The sequence below is a fragment of the Camellia sinensis genome, chromosome 15 (assembly GCF_055761805.1).
Source record: "Camellia sinensis isolate YWXY chromosome 15, ASM5576180v1, whole genome shotgun sequence".
Taxonomy (NCBI): Eukaryota; Viridiplantae; Streptophyta; class Magnoliopsida; order Ericales; family Theaceae; genus Camellia; species Camellia sinensis.
The window spans coordinates 17,985,053-18,001,492 of NC_138975.1; the positions used below are offsets into that span (position 1 = coordinate 17,985,053).

At 30.9% G+C, this 16,440-nt stretch overlaps 1 protein-coding gene across 2 annotated transcripts; it reads right to left on the minus strand.

The window, feature by feature from the left end:
- Positions 1-300: 300 nt before the first annotated feature.
- Positions 301-4,672, minus strand: AR791 (actin binding protein family). Of its 2 annotated transcripts, XM_028209817.2 has the most exons (5): positions 4,171-4,660; positions 3,851-4,075; positions 3,626-3,699; positions 1,804-2,568; positions 301-1,318 (listed from the first exon to the last, which is right to left on the minus strand). In XM_028209817.2, exons 2-5 carry the CDS (start codon positions 3,984-3,986, stop codon positions 506-508), a joined length of 1,788 nt encoding a protein of 595 aa, XP_028065618.2. In that variant the 5' UTR covers positions 3,987-4,075; positions 4,171-4,660; the 3' UTR covers positions 301-505. The 2 variants fall into 2 exon arrangements, with proteins under 2 accessions (XP_028065618.2, XP_028065619.2); XM_028209818.2 differs by having other exon boundaries at positions 3,851-4,672.
- Between the last annotated feature and the right edge of the window lie 11,768 nt (positions 4,673-16,440).

A 16,440-nucleotide genomic window follows, 5' to 3' on the forward strand; every position in this document is an offset into this window, starting at 1 on the left:
GGGGGGGGTATGTAATTTGATCTCAAGCAGAAAAGAAAGGACAAAAAAGAAAAAAGAAAAAAAGAAGAGATAACATGAACAATGGATGGATAAGTAGTTAGTTTTTTGGTTATTGAAGTTAAAAATATTTAGCTATTTGGTTTCAACTGACTTACCTAAATTGGGGGAAAAATAAGTAATTTGATCTTAAAAAAAAAAAAAAAGAAGGAAGAGCAGATAACTTGAACAATGGATGGATAAAAACACCATTCCAAAAACTCAATGAAATCAACTGCATCCCAAGGAATCTTCCCACACAAATGCAATTGAAAAGTGCTCATATTTGATTCCTCACTTTACATAATTTAGTTTCTAACTCATTTCTAACAACTCTAATGGTGGGCATTCACAACTAAACCCAAAACCACTCTGAGATATAAACAGAGTTTCAAGATCTACCATAATTTAAACACCAAAAAAAAAAAAGGTATAAAATTATCTAAAAAGCTATAACAAGTTAACAACATCAAAAGGAACCACGCCATACCGGTCTCCGGTGATGTTTCAACCTTCCACTGGATGATTCCTTCAAAACTTCTGCATATTTCACCAATTTCTGAACGTTTCCCGGGTTTTCTTGGAATTGGTTTTCCTGCAGCGAATCACCAACACTTTCCTGGCCCAAAACAACGCTTCTATAAGCACATGACGATCCCATGTCGCTGTTTCTAGAACTACATCCCATTGATGAACTACTCAACCTATTACCTTGTCCATCAGATAAAATACCCAAATTGCTCCCCAAGGAATCATCCGGATGCCCCATCATAACTTCTGCCGATACAATTCTTTCAAGTGTCATTGAACTCTGACTATGACGGTGACTGTCTTTTCCCCGTATTAGTCTTTTCAACCTGCTGAAAATCTGTGGTTTGCTCGAAGTGTAAGCTTTGTTGGTTAATGAATTATCAACTGATGAATCATCAAAGTCACCAGAATCTGTAACATTGGAAGGAGAGGACGACCACTGATCGAAATCAGAGTCTGTGACATTCATTCCCTTTTCTAAACCGCCTTCTTTGTTCGCATATTCGATTATTAAATGCTTGGCTTTCTCTTCCGACTTAGGGCTTAAGGTTTTGCTAAGGTCCCTTGCAACTGTCTTTCCCGGAATAGGCTGATAATTTCTCAGCTCATAACGTAAGCAAGCATTTATCCATCGGAGATACACTAGTTCTTCAACATCAGCACATCGACCTGATTGGAGTTGCTCAATCTCCTTTGATAAATCTTCGTTCTGTTGTCTTAAAGAGTCCCTTTCTCTCCTTAAGTCTTCTGCCTATAGTGAAAGAAATTTAGGAGTCCAAAATAAATCCAAAAATAATGGGATAAGAGAAAAAAGGAAGAGACTAATATCTGTTTGTTTCGGCCGAAAACATTTTCTATAGAATTTTTTTTTTTTAGAAAATGTTTTCCAAAGCAAACGCTTTCTATGTTTGGTTGCAAAGCGATGTTGAAACTAATGGGCTGCCAATTGTATTAGTGGTGGTATTAGCGATGCTAGCGGTGCTGGTGGTTATAAAGGTGGGTGGTTGTGGTGGGGAGGTGGTAGTGGCGGCGGCAGTGGTGGTGGTGGAAGCAATGGTGGTGGGGTGGGTGTGGAAGTAGTGTGATGGCATTGATAAAATTTTAGTTCATAAAATGTTTTCTTAAATTATAAAACATTTTATGCACAAATAAACTTTACGGAAAAATTTTCCATTGACTTTAAACGTTTTCTGCCAGAACAAACATAACGGAATGGACTGGGAATGAACAGACTACCTCTTGATCTTCTAAAACAGAACTTGCAAGCATTTGAGTGTAATCCAACTTGCTGACCAAACCAGAATTTTCAAGCCCCAAACTATGATTAGACTTCCTCAATTCCTCTGCTTCCTCCTCCAAATCCTTCAGTCGTTGCAGTTTCAATTTGATATCCTGATCAATCGCAACAGCCTCGTGTTCCTGATTCATCAGCTTTTTGACTCTTTGTTGAAGGGTCAAAATTTGTTCCTTGTTCTGATCTGATTCAGACTTGAGTTTCTTCTTCAACACCTTTACTTTTGCCCTAGCTGCTTCAAGCTCCGCAATGACTTTTGCATTATCAGCAACTTGGGACTCTAATCTTCTATTATCTGCCTGCAAGGATTCAATCTTGAGACTAAAAAGCTTCGCCTCCACATTGTTTATCTTCAATCGATTTTGAAGCTCCATGACAGCGGTTTCTTGCTCCTTAAGACCATAGTACTCGAGCAATTGGATCTCAAGGATTCTCTCCCGCTCTCGGAGAATTTTGACCATGTTCTTTAGGTTCTTGATCTCTTGCTCATAATCCTCACCTTTGTCAAGTTTAAATGATCTTGGTGTTTCTGCGTCAAAGTGGGGTGTCTGCACCTCTTTTTTGGGAGAAAAATTAGCTTTGGTTGCAGCCAAATCAAATTCCTTCACGAGCTCATTAAACTCTGGCAAGAGGAACTCATCTTTATCTCCACTATATCTACCGCTTACAGAACTATCTAGGGGAACTTTATGAAGACATGAATCTTCCTGCAGGCCAAAAAACAAACAAGGTCATAATCAACTAATTTAGCTTCGTTGTGGAAAAACAATATGATTGGGACCACATCAAAATATAACTTGTCAGTTTGGTTCCCACTAAATCTATTATATGTGACAATTTAATTACGCCAAAATATTTATAAGTAAAGGATTTTAAGCAATGGCACCATTGAAAAAGAAGAAGAAAAGAAAGAAGGAACAGAGAGAATATCCTACAGAAATATTGAACCAGTTTCAGTTTGAACCAGTGTCGTGTGACTAAATTATGTTCCTGGGATCTATGATTCTGAGCAACAGCGTTTATTGATTCCAATGCCACACACCATTTTCATTGTGAAGGCAACAAAGAACATTGATCAATGTAATCACCAATCCCCAAATAATTGAATAAGCGACTTACAACACATTGAGGTTAGCGAGACTATTATAAGCTTTAAAGTCGTTCTTTTTCCTATTTTCTCTTGACCATAAGTGATGGGGATCAAGGAAAAAATAAGTCTAAAGACCTATTGTAGGCACAAAGAAAACTAATTGGTTTACGAAATGGTGCAAGGCAGATTTTCACTTTTGAATGAATTATTATTGATTTGAGAATATGTTTTTAGAAACCCTAGTGTGGAATCTTCTGGTTCTACACCAAGAAGTCTCCTTTTTCTATTTTTGTTCCTTCAACGTCACACAAAGTGGAATAAAACCTCAATTTAGTTTCTTGATTATAATTTTTTGTAGCAGACGCGGAGTAATCATCAATAAAAGCTCAAAATTCCCTATACTCTTTAATTCAATAATATGATCCATAGTCAAGCCGATGGATTTTCCATGGATCAAAATGGCAATCATCACCAAGCAAAGCATGAACACACAAACACATACACCTAAACACGAAAACACAAATCAATTAAGAATTGAAATAACAAAAACAACATAGAGTTGAATTAGAAAGGGTAGTTTACATAATCAATAAATTTCTCTTGAGTAGATCGATGAATAATGGAAAATTAAAAGATAACAATTTTATCAAAAATGGTAGTTTAAATAATCTTACATGTTTCTCTGGTGCAATTGAATCATTAATCGTCCCAGTTTTTTCCTCTGCTACATCAAGTTGATCGCCCCGGTCTAAAATCAAATATACACAATCCATGATTATGATTTTAAAAATATAAATAAATAAAAACTCAAAACCCAGATCAAAATTGATACAAATAGGATATTTTATTTTTTATTTTTTATTTTTTTTTTTTTTAAAAAAAAAAAAAAAAAGGCAAACCTGAAGGAGGAGGAGATTGAGGAGGTTTAATTCGTTTGGTTCTGAGTATAGAATATAGAATTCCACCAAGAGAGAGAGCCAAAGCCACACCAAATTTGAACAACACAGGCCTGATATCTCTATTCTCTTTCACCATCCTAATTGAAAAACTCTAATCTAGACACATAGATACAGATATATACACATTTATGAAGATCATGGGTCCTCTTCTTCATCATCTTCCATCTACACGCCCAAATTCAGAAAAAATCAAACGACCCATTTGAGAAAAACAATTTATAAGCAAAACCCAATTCAGATTTTGGCGATTTATGACTCACCATCGGAGATAAAGATCGTATATGCATTGAGAAACAGAGCAAATGAGTTTGGATACGATTTGGTGTTGTTGTGGGTCTTTTTGCAAATTCAAGTTTTTGTGACTTTTATGAGATTGGGATTTTGTCTTTCTTTTGAGAGTTTGAGACAGGTGCGTATGAAAACCCATAATTTAATTGAGTAAAGTCTCATGAAGACTGGCCATTGATTTTTTGTCTTAAGTCATGTTGAATGTAATAAGCACATCTATGTATAAAGTAGGTTTTGATGTAGAGAGAGAAAGAGATAGAAACTGTGGCTGGAGAGAGAGAGCGAATCAGACCCTCGATTCCGAGTCGGCAATTAATTGGCATAATAAAATACAGAAGACGAATATCATTTTGCTTTCTTTGTTTTTAAAATCTGAGAGATTAGCTTGGATTAGTTTGCAAATGCAGGACACCCTCTTTTGGCGCTCCGCCAATCTTATTTTCCCTCCATCTCTTTTGTAAATATTAGATGGGTGCGATGTGATTAACGAGATCAGTTAATAACATTGTGTGTGGTTTAGAGATTTAAAAAATAAAATTAAATAAAAATATATGAAATTAAATAAAATATATTTATATTTATTTATATTTCATCTATTTTTTTCTTTTACTTTTTAAATTCATTTTCAAATCTTTTAATTAAGAGGTTGTTTGGGATGTCTTAAATAAGTGCACTTTTTGACTTTTTATAAAATATGGGTTGGATTTAAAGTGATGTCCTAGAGAGATGATGTGACTTAAATAGGATAGTAACTTTTTAACTTTTTGACTTTTTTTAAAAATGCCAAACCAAGCTTAAACGCAACGTAAGTGTTGATAAAATTGTTATAAATTTTATATACATTTTAATTTCAATATCTTTTCATTTGACTCATAAATTTTATTTATTTATTTTGGGTCTTAATATTTTAATTTTTCTCAATTTGTTCTTAACAGCCTACATGGGGTCCAAAATTACTGCCAAATGTTTATAAAAATTAAGGGTCTACACTTTAATCTATTCAACAAGGATCTGTGTAAATTAGATTAACGTGTTCATTGCTAGTTAGATTCAAATTTTAAAAATGGGATAATGATAGGCAAAATTTAATTCACCCTATTTTCAAAAATTAGCAATCTATACAGAATAATATTTGAATTGGCCACCTGTATAATATCTAGATTGATTTTTTGGCATTTTGAATTTTTAGTTATTTTAGCCTGTGACTAAAAAGTCTCATTTTGGATGAACTTTTTTACTTTTGTGAGAAAAAAAATGAAATAATTATGATTTAAATGTGATGTTTTATCTTATTAACTTTTTAGACTATTTTGTCTTTTATAACTAAAATAGCTAAAAAAAAAATCATACCAAACATAGCCTTTAAATGAAGGAACTGCATTTAAATGCCAACTCTTTTTTTTTTAGAAAATGGTACAGGCTCCAAATTTTCCATTAAATAAACGATCAGATGTCTCACTTGATAGTGAGTTTTATAACATTATTATTATTATTATTATTATTATTATTTGGTTACAAGGAAAAGAATTTTCTTGCAACTTTAATACACCTTATATATAAACATATATGGATTGGGTTATTTGATGCAATTTATTTTGGTAATAATTATTTTTTATTTTGATATTTTATGTCAAAATATTTACTTATAATTTATTAGACATAAATAATTTAAATAAACTCAAATAAATTTATTTTTTAAAAGTTGGCCATAGTTTTTTAATTATTTATTTATTTATTATTAACTCCTAACTTTATATTTTAAAAATAAAAAAATAAAAAATAAAAAGAAGTTGTATCAAACTAATACTTGGGCAAATTACAAATAGGTGGGATAGTCATAAAATAATTTTACTAGAGATGATAATATTTTTTTTGTGTAAACGATCGTGCTACGTAGCTCGAATGCCGCGGCTCGAGACGCGGCTCGACACCAAAACGACGTCGTTTTGGTGTCGATTTTGTTTTTTTTTTGTTTTTTTTTTTCCTAGTTTGCAGAACGAAGCAGAAGAAGAAGAAGAAGAATGAGGGAGAAGAAGAGAAGGGAGGAGGAGGAGAAGGAGGGAGGGGAGGGGGCCATAAAAACCAGTTTGAGGAGGAGGGGAGGCTGGGCTGCGACGGAGGCGAGGCTGCGACGGAGGAGGAAGCAGCAGCGGCGGCCGGAGCTGCGACGACGGCGGAGCGGGGCTGCGACGACGCCGACCTTCTTCCTCTCCCTCCCTTCTCTTTCTCCTCTCCCTCTCTTTCTCTCCCTCTCCCTCTCCCTCTTGAGCCATTTCGAGCCTGGTAGCTTCGAGCTACCAGGCATTTCCGTTGTGTAAATTACACTCTTCCCTCTTTATGTTTGGCCACTTTTCCACTTTGGCTCTTAAGATTTGTTTTTTCCCACTTTGGCCCTTCATGTTTCAATTTTTTTCTAATTTACTCCTAAAACTAATTTATGTTAAAACTTAGATAGAAAATGAGACATTGACAGTCACGTGGTATAAAAATAATTTATTATATATAACTCACACATTTGACATAAACTTAAATTCTAATATAATAATATATTTTTTATATTATATGATAGTTATTATGATATTTTCTACCTAATTATGAACAAAAGTTTACTTTAAGAGTAAATTGAGAAAAAGGTGAAACATAAAGAGCCAAAATGGAAAAAAAATAAACGTTAAAAGTCAAAGTGAAAAAGTGACCAAATATAACTAGGCAAAGTATAATTTATCCTAATTTTTTGTGCAACTTTGAGATACTGGGAAGACTTGCACAAAACAAAAGAATGAACTTACACTATCCATACAACACAAGAGACTTACATCACTATAAAAATAAAATTATTTTTTTACTATTTAATTGACATGCAACTTCCTTATGTAACATTAGTCATTAATTTATTTAGAGTTAGAATTCTCTCAAATTGGACACCATGTTATCACTTGTCTTTGTGGGTCCATCCATGAGCGTCACCTTGATAATTTTAATTATTTATTTTGTAAATTTTTTTAAACAAATCATTAACACAAAATAATTAAGTTGATCAAACAATTATAACCATGTAATCCATTCATATTTATCTTAACAAAACATAAGTAGCTTATTTTTAAAAGTACATCTATTATTCATTTTTTCTTTTTTGGGTGGGTATTATTCATTTTTTTCATCAATAATTTGTTTAAAAGATCTTAAAATAGAATCTTCTTAATTCTTTGTTTCATCATTATTATTTTGTACAAAAAAAAAATTGGGTAGGATGATACTTGAGTGAGAGGGAGGGCAGGTGAATCCGGATCCTCCGTCGCACTCTCCTGTAGCGCATCTCTGTCGCCCTCCAAAACGACGTCGTTTTGGAGGTTTTTTTTTTTTTTTTTTTCTTTTCTTCTTCTTCCTTCGATCTGGAGATTAAGTTTTTTCTATTGTGGAGGTGCCATATCTCTCTTCCTTGTGCGAAGAAACCCTATATTGAAATCATGATTCAGTAAATTGCAGGTTAAGGTAGCTTATTTATCCAAAAAAAAATAAAAAATACTACATTCTAGCTAGCTTACAAGAAAAAGAAAATACTGAAAAAAAAAAAAAAAAAAAAATTGCAAGTTGCAGCAAAACCCAAGAAACAGAAGTGAAAAAATTAAACCAGCATAGTTATACCCATTATGATATAAATATATATATATATAGTGGTAGCTCAGATTTTTGCCATAGAAAAAGATTGGGATTTACATCTTTCAGCCATTACCAGTTCAAAACCTTCAAGTATAGGATTACATTCAACATCTTCATCCTTTCCTCGTCTTCATTCGTTAGTTTCCAAACCCAAATCCAGATTCGAGTAAGAGAAAGAATAAAGAGTGTAGTGAAGAGGATGAACAGTGTGATTGTCACAGAGCAAAGAAATCAAAAGAAGAAATCAGATTTTGCCAATCAAAATCAGATTTGGGTTGTTTTCTTGAGCCAAAACCCGAAGAGCAGCTGGAAAAATGAACGAGTGTTAAGAGTGTTAGAGAAGTAGCCCATTTCTTGAGTCAAAATCAGATTTCTTGGGTCTCAGATTTGTGAATGAAGTGTTAGAGAGAGCACCCCCATGCCCGTCCAACCCATGAAATCCATCGCCGCCGTCGCCATCTCCGAATCCCCTCACCTCACTATCCCCCAAATCGCCTCCGCCGGAATCTCCACCGCCTCCGTGCTCCTCCTCCTCGGCACCACCGGCCTCAACAACCGAAACCCATCAACAGAAAGAGAGAGAGAAAGAAAGAAAGAAGAAGAAGAAGAAAAGAAAAGAGAAAAAAAAAAAAAAAAAAAACCCTCCAAAACGACGTCGTTTTGGAGGGCGACAGGAGTACGCTACAGGAGAGTGCGACGGAAGATCCGGATTCAGGGCAGGTGACCTGTCATGCATGAAATATGTGAGCATCCTCGTGCTCTTTTCTACTTTTTGGCAATACGCGCCTTATTATTTTTGGCACACGTGTCCACCTATGCGTCCTTTAATTTCATTTTTAAAAAAAAAAAACATTATTCAACGCGCACGTGGCGTTTGTGCTTCCCTCTCACGCGGTTGACATGCACGTACTATCAAGGACCAGTGATATCACGCCAACTGTCGTTAAAAAGTTGGTACATGCTGCTACAAAATTTAATGGAAAAAATGCAACTATTAAAATTTGAATCAAATGTTTTATTTGGATGTAAGATCCAACACCATGTGGATTTCATATTTATATAAAATATTTTCTAAAAAGTTTAATAAATCTTTTAATATTTCTAACATTATTCATATTTAATTTTAAACTAATACTATAAATTCATATCTAACTATTTAAAAATTATTCAGAATTATCATATTGTCGTTGAGATTTATATTACAAATGAATTTTATATTATACAAATTTAATCTCTATCAAACAACTATCTACCCTAAAAAATCTCGGTGGAATAAGTATGATTTAGTTTTTTAAATACAATTTCTGAGATTTTTATTTTATTTTTTTATAATTTTGCATTTTTATAGATCTTTTTAATGTTTTAATCTTTTTTTTTTTACTTTTTAGTGGGAGTAAAATATTTAAAGTTTTTTTTAAAAAAAATTGTAAGTATAAAAATTATAAAAATCCAATATATTTTTGTACATTTTTTCGAAATTGCTCGTAATTAGAACTTACTTAAAATCACTAGAAATTTGTCGAGTTGTTAATTTTAATATGTGTGAACAAACTCAAATATCTATGAACAAAATAAAATAAATTTTTATGCACCATATTAAATTAATTTTAATACTTGTAAACAGACTCAAATATCTATGAAAATAAAAAATAAATTTTTTATGGAACTTATTAAATTAATTTTAATACATGTAAACAGACTCAAATATCTATTGAAAAAAAAATAAAAATAAAAATTTGTATGGACCATATTAAATTTCAAGATAAATACCGACACACATATTAATGCCGCGATAACCATAGTAGGTGGTAAACTGACCTTGATGGTCTAATAAAAACCTACGACTTATAGGTGGTCTACCTAATAAATTTGACAATAACAACATTAATGGACTTCTTACAAAATAAAATATCTCCATTAAAAAATTAGTAATTTTATGGTCCCTTAAGTACTACGAATGTAGGGAAATACATTCTTAAAAATGTCTATGGTATGTATTTTATAATTAAAAAATGATACAATTTTATATTTTTAAAATCTAGACTAAAACAAAAAGAAGTGTCATAACTAAAAACTTTATAAATAATACCTATGGTATACCTCCTTATAAGGAATGTATATAATACAATTTCCCTATAAAAGGTATCCTTAAACATAAGGGGGGTTTGGTTTATTGGGAGGAAATGCAATCAAATGACTTATCATTAAAGGATTGAATCTTACAAAGGTTAAACATCCCAAACCTTGGGATCACTGTAAGTTTGATCAACCTAAAAAAACTAATGTAATTGAATTGATTGAGGTTAATTGAAATTTTAGTTTTGATTTATTTTTTTATAGTAATGATATTTTGAATTTGTTTACACAGAAACAAACTAAATTGATCGAAATATTATATTTAAATATTTTTATATTTATTTTTTTAAACATTAGGAAAAAAAGTAACAAATAATTCACGAACTGTAATAATAAAAAGATAGCGAGAGGCATTTATATAACAACTTTTATCCCTTTTTTTTATTTTTTTATTGTCAAACTTAAAAAATGTGTAAAAAATTATGTAAATATATATAAAAATTTATTGAGATTATAAATATTTTAAGATTTTAAAATTATTGGACAATTACACACCAAAAAAAAAAAAACCTCAAATTTTGACCCATTGTAACAAAATAAATCTTAAATTTTTAATTTTATCAATTTAAATCATAATCTATTAATTTGTTTTCAATCTAAAATATTTGGCTATTTTCATTAACTAAAATTGACGAATAATTTATTTTTTAGTTATTAAATTTTATGTAGGTATACATAAAATATCTAAAATGCTCATTTTCATTAAGTTTAATAACTAAAATATCTATTTTCAATTAATTTTATTTAACAGAAGTATGCAAATAGTTCAAATTGAAAATAAATTAAAAATTCAGAGTTTAAATTAATAAAATTTAAAATTTATTTTACTGCAAAGATTAAATCCTGGGATTTTTTTTTTTTTTTTATTTCTTCTATAGTTATTACTGACAATTTCAACAACTATAAGAATAAGACATATACTTAAAATGTGATGTAATTCAATTTAACTTCCCACTATGTCGGTCACTGAAGTTAACACTATGTTTGGAAATTTAGGAGAGAAAAGAAAAGAAATGATTACTTAAGTAATAAGAGAAAAGAAAAGAAAGAAATGATTGTGATTTCTCTCTTTTTTATTTGGATAAGGAAAAATAAAATAAAAAAAAATGATTGTGATTTCTCTCATTCTTGTTTGGTTCAGTTTCATTAAGAGAAAAGAAAAGAAATTATTTTATGTTATATTACCAAAATAACCTTTTTATATTTTTAATCATTTTATTTCTTTTATTTTTATAGGGACAAAATAGGTATTATGAAAATAGTGGTTTCTTTTCTCTCCCAATCTCTCCACTTTTGCGAAGATTGAAAATGAAACTTTTAAGAGAAATGAGTTTCTCTCCATTTCTTTCAATTTCTTTTCATTTCTCTCTACTTATATTATCTAAACAAATAAGAGAAATACATATTATTTCATTTCATTTCTTTTCTCTCCAAATCACTCGATCGAAACATACTGTAAGTGTCTGATGCAGCCTTATTAGACTATGGTCGGGCGTAAATGGTCCACTCAAGTGAGGTTAATTATTATTATTAATTTTTTTAATATATGATTTAGTATAATTTATTGTAATTTAAAAATTAAAAACAGAAGTCACCTTCTCTCAACTAACATATAATTAGTTTTTTTTTTTAAATTTATTTAAGTTATTTATGTATAATAAATTTGTTAGCACCATAAATCTGTAATTTTTATTATTATTTATTATTTATATAATTGCAGGACACGTGGCATCCTCTTATTCATTTGGAAGTTAAAAGAAGTTTTAGAGATAATGGAGAATATGAAGGACAAAGTGGATAAGTGGGAGGACAAAGTGGATGAGTGAAATGACACATGGCAAGACAAGAATAAGGCCCCGTTTGGAGACTTACCTTTTTAGCCAAAGTCAAAAAGTTACCTTTTTAGCCAAAAAGTCAACAACTCATACCAAAAAGTCAAAGATTCTCTTTTCTCTCTACTTTTTGCACATCTTTTCATAATTAGCCAAAAAGTCATCCCAAACATATAAGTTTTTTTACCTACTTTTTTAGCCAAATAGCAAAAAAGTTACTAAATTAATATGTTCCCAAACGAGGCCTAAATATGGAAGAAATGGATAGTTACTAAGTAGTTATTGCTATATTTTTTCCTTTATAAATAGCCATTAATGGCTACATTGTAATGGGATCCAGAATTCATAATTAAAGACAATTGATTTCAATATTTCTTGTCATTTTCCTTATCTTAGGAGTAATTTAACATAGATTTATATTTCGAAGCATTTATTCTCAGCATTTCCATTTCGAAGCATTTTATGCACTTCCTTTTCGAAGCATAAGAGTAGAGGTAAGTAATTATTACTTTGATTGTTCACTCAATCGTCTTTCTCCGTCCCTCTTTCTTCTTTTAATTTTTCTTTTTTCTACACTTGGCAATTTTGAAGTCCTCTTTGTTGAGGCAAAAGAACCGTCAACGCAATCGCTTGATAATTGGCTTGAATTTAATCTGTGAGGATTTTTCAATCCTTGCTGGCACGCTCGCATTTATAATATTTTCCTTCGTAGAAAAAATAAGCCAACAATTTTTGGCACGCCCAGTGGGACAGCCAAGTGTAAGAAATGACAAACTATTTGGATTTCGCCATTCGAACTTGTCAATATGAAATATATTGGCATGAAAGAGAAATTTTGGATCTTCAAGAAGAGATCTATTTTCTTGATGAAATAAACTTTCATCCCTTACAATATTATTTGGTGGAAGAAAAAAGACACAATTTAATTGGAGAAATTCATTAACTTGATATGGAAATTCGCCAATGGAATGATGAGTTATCAACTCTCGCTACCAAGTCTTTAACTGAGGCTTTAATGGTCGGAATTGATGAATTTTTTCAGAATTTTTCCATGGTTAAAAATAGCAAAAGTAAAGAGTTGATTTCATCAATGGCTCGGAAGGTTCAAGAGTCCGTTTTAAAAGAGCCAAATTATGAAATTAACACAATGAAAGAGCATGTTCTTGAGCCAAATTTGGCTAAGAATGATGTTTTATGTATAACTCAGGGGGTCCAAAAACCAAATTTTAGAGAGTCAAGTCATGAAAATAACATATCTATGGGTGATTTTCATAAGTCATTAATGGCTAACATGGAAAAATAACTCACTTTGCTAAATAATTATGAAAACCTATTCAGCAAAAGTCATGTTTTTAAAACAAACATGGTCAAGAATAATGAGCAAGTCACTGTTTATGAATTCAAAATTTTTGACATTTTTCAAAATGTCAAAAAGTATGAATTTTCATGGTCACACTATACCATGACTTTAGGTGTTCAAAATCCTTTTTGGATTTGTGGTTCACATCAAAATATAATTTTGATGATGCGGCTAATAAAATTAACAAATTATTCTTATGAGTTCGAAGCACTAAGAACAAGTGATGACCATTTAAAATGCATGAATTTAGCTAGAAAAAGCATGTGCATTTAAATAAATGGTTGAGAATGGCTTATCTTTTTAAATTGATGGCCAATTGTTTGTATGTACACAATCAAAGCATCGAAGATACATTTGAAGCATCAAGAGTTGTTTCGAAGGTTGATTACTTCACATTCAAAACTGTATAAAGCTTTGAAAACTTTCGAAATGTGTACATCTCTTCAAATATATGTAAAATGACAATTAATTAGTTGTCGAATAATGCATGTTTTTGGCATGATAAGTTGGTTTGAAGAACAACAGTTTTGGTGTCTTCGATGAATTAATAACTGGTTCGAAGTACAAAATTAATATTTTCATTAATTATGTACGAACCAGAACATACAAAATGTGAATAACTACAATGTTGGCCGAAAGCTGCTTCGAAGGCTCTTTTGCCATAATTTTGTAAGCTCCGAAGCACTTCATCTTGCATTAACATCTTCGAAGAAACAATAATGGTGGTTGTGAACCTTCGAAACTTTGCCGAGTATTTCTAAGGATGTAATTTGTCCTTTGTCGGCACTTTCAACCTTCGAAAGATGATTTTGGTCCTTTGTACCACCTTCGAAGCTTGTTACTAGTCCGTAATAGCTAACATTCGAGACATCTAGTCATAATTTCATACTCATTCGAAACATTTCATTGGTGCTATTATATCATTCGAAGCACTTTGTTGATATTATTCGAAACATTTCATTGCTTAGATTAGTCATGTGCTTGGTTTGGCCCATCAAAAATTCAAGTAAACATCATTTTTAAGGGCCGCGGGGGGTAATGTTAGCACCATAAATCTGTAATTTTTATTATTATTTATTATTTATATAATTGCAGGACGCGTGGCATCCTCTTATTCATTTGGAAGTTAAAAGAAATTATAGAGATAATGGAGAATATGAAGGACAAAGTGGATGAGTGAAAGGACACATGGTAAGACAAGAATAAATATGGAAGAAATGAGTAGTTACTGAGTAGTTATTGCTGTATTTTTTCCTCTATAAATAGCCATTAATGGCTACATTGTAATGGGATCCAGAATTCATAATCAAAGACAATTGATTTCAATATTTCTTATCATTTTCCTTATCTTAGGAGTAGTTTAACATAGATTTATATTTCGAAGCATTTATTTTCAGTATTTCCATTTCGAAGCATTTTATGCACTTCTTTTTCGAAGCATAAGAGTAGAGGTAAGTAATTATTACTTTGATTGTTCACTCAATCGTCTTTCTTCGTCCCTCTTTCTTCTTTTAATTTTTCTTTTTTCTACACTTGACAATTTTAAAGTCCTCTTTGTTGAGGCAAAAGAATCGTCAATGCAATCGCTTGATAATTGACTTGAATTTAATTTGTAAGGATTTTTCAATCCTTACTGGCACGCTCGCATTTATAATATTTTCCTTCGTAGGAAAAATAAGCCAACAAAACTGTAAGAAGAAATTGAAAAAAATAATTTAACACATTCTTTTAAATTTAAATAAACTATAATCAACTCATTTAAATTATGTCACATGATTGTCTTAGCATATGCATCCCTACACGGGATAACAAAACTTTCATGTTCAATCCTTTAGGCATCGGTGTTAACTAAGGGTTGGTTTGTTAACTAAATTTTTAGTTAAAATATGAGGTTAAAAAAATTAAAATATTTAAATATAATTTTAACTTTTATGAAAAAAAAAGAGAGTAGAAAATAGAGATAATGGAAAGGAAATTTAACCTTTTTTTGTATTATTTTTAATTTTTTTAGTGACTTTTTAGTTAAAATTCTTTGTTCTCAAAAGTATACTAAAATTAACTAACAAAATGTGATTAGCTTAAATAGCTACATTGTTGAGTGTGAAACAAGGGTTAGATTAATTAAAACTAGCAGGTAGCACACGCGATACGTGTGTAATTCAGATAATTAATAATAAAAATAAATAATAAATAAATTAATATCATAATATGTATATTGCTTAAATGATAAGTGCATTTTTAATGAAACCTAAGATTTTTTGTTCAAAACTTATTTACGTTGTGTGTAATAGCTTTTTATTTTAAGATATATATAAAGTTGTCACGTGACATGAGGAGAATAAAATTTTGCTAAACCAATCTAGGATTTCACTTAATAATAATATAGATAGATAGATAATTAAAAGAACCGCTAAAAATATATAAATAAATAAATAAAACGAGTATGAAAGAGAGAGAAAGAAAGTAGTAGGTAGAGTATGGGCCCTACAATTTGAAGCCCAAAGTAACCTTGTCCACTACAACCCGGCCCAAATTTCCGGCCATTTTTAAAAAAAATTGCATGGTGGCCTTAGAGCATCACGCGGCCTAAAAAATCGCACAAGTGTAAAAACCATCCGCCAAACACGGCCTTAGCTCCCGCTCTCTGTCTGTCTTCCATGTCCGATGAAACTCTAAAATGCCTAAAATAAAAAAAAGACAAAATAGATTAATTTAACTATATGAGATTATTTGAGATGAATTAAATAAGTATATATTTTTATTTTATATTAAAGGATATGTAATATAGTAAAGATGATGTGATATAAACAAGATAAACAAATAAAAAATATGCTAAAATGACATATACCAAGCAATCCATAAGATAAAATGTCATATTCAAATAATAATCATTCATTTTTTTTCTCTCTCTTGTAACCATCCCTTTCAAGCTAAGAAAAATCAAAAATTTATTTCAAATGAAGTTAATTTAACCGAGTGAAATTAGTTGAAACACAAGATTTTTAAGAGCGTCTCCGACACTAGGGGTGTGCGCGATGCGGTTCAGACGACTTGAAAGTAACATTACAAACCAAATGACGGGTTAACGGATTGACAAATTGCGATTTTTGGCGGATTGAAGAATATTTTAGTTAATTATCATACATTTGCATAATATATAATACTAATTTGTATAATATTTTTTAGATATATAACACAAAGTAATTTTACATAATATGTTTTATCTATATAACCACTAATTTGTAATAAATTTC

Bases quoted from the DNA above. Each gene is read 5' to 3' on its own strand.
- AR791 (XM_028209818.2), bottom strand. From the start codon at position 3,986: ATGGTGAAAGAGAATAGAGATATCAGGCCTGTGTTGTTCAAATTTGGT. The intron at 3,700-3,850 runs GTTTGCCTTTTT...ATTTGATTTTAG, and splicing joins TCAATCTCCTCCTCCTTCAG to ACCGGGGCGATCAACTTGAT. The intron at 2,569-3,625 runs GTAAGATTATTT...TTTGGCCTGCAG, and splicing joins CAATTGCACCAGAGAAACAT to GAAGATTCATGTCTTCATAA.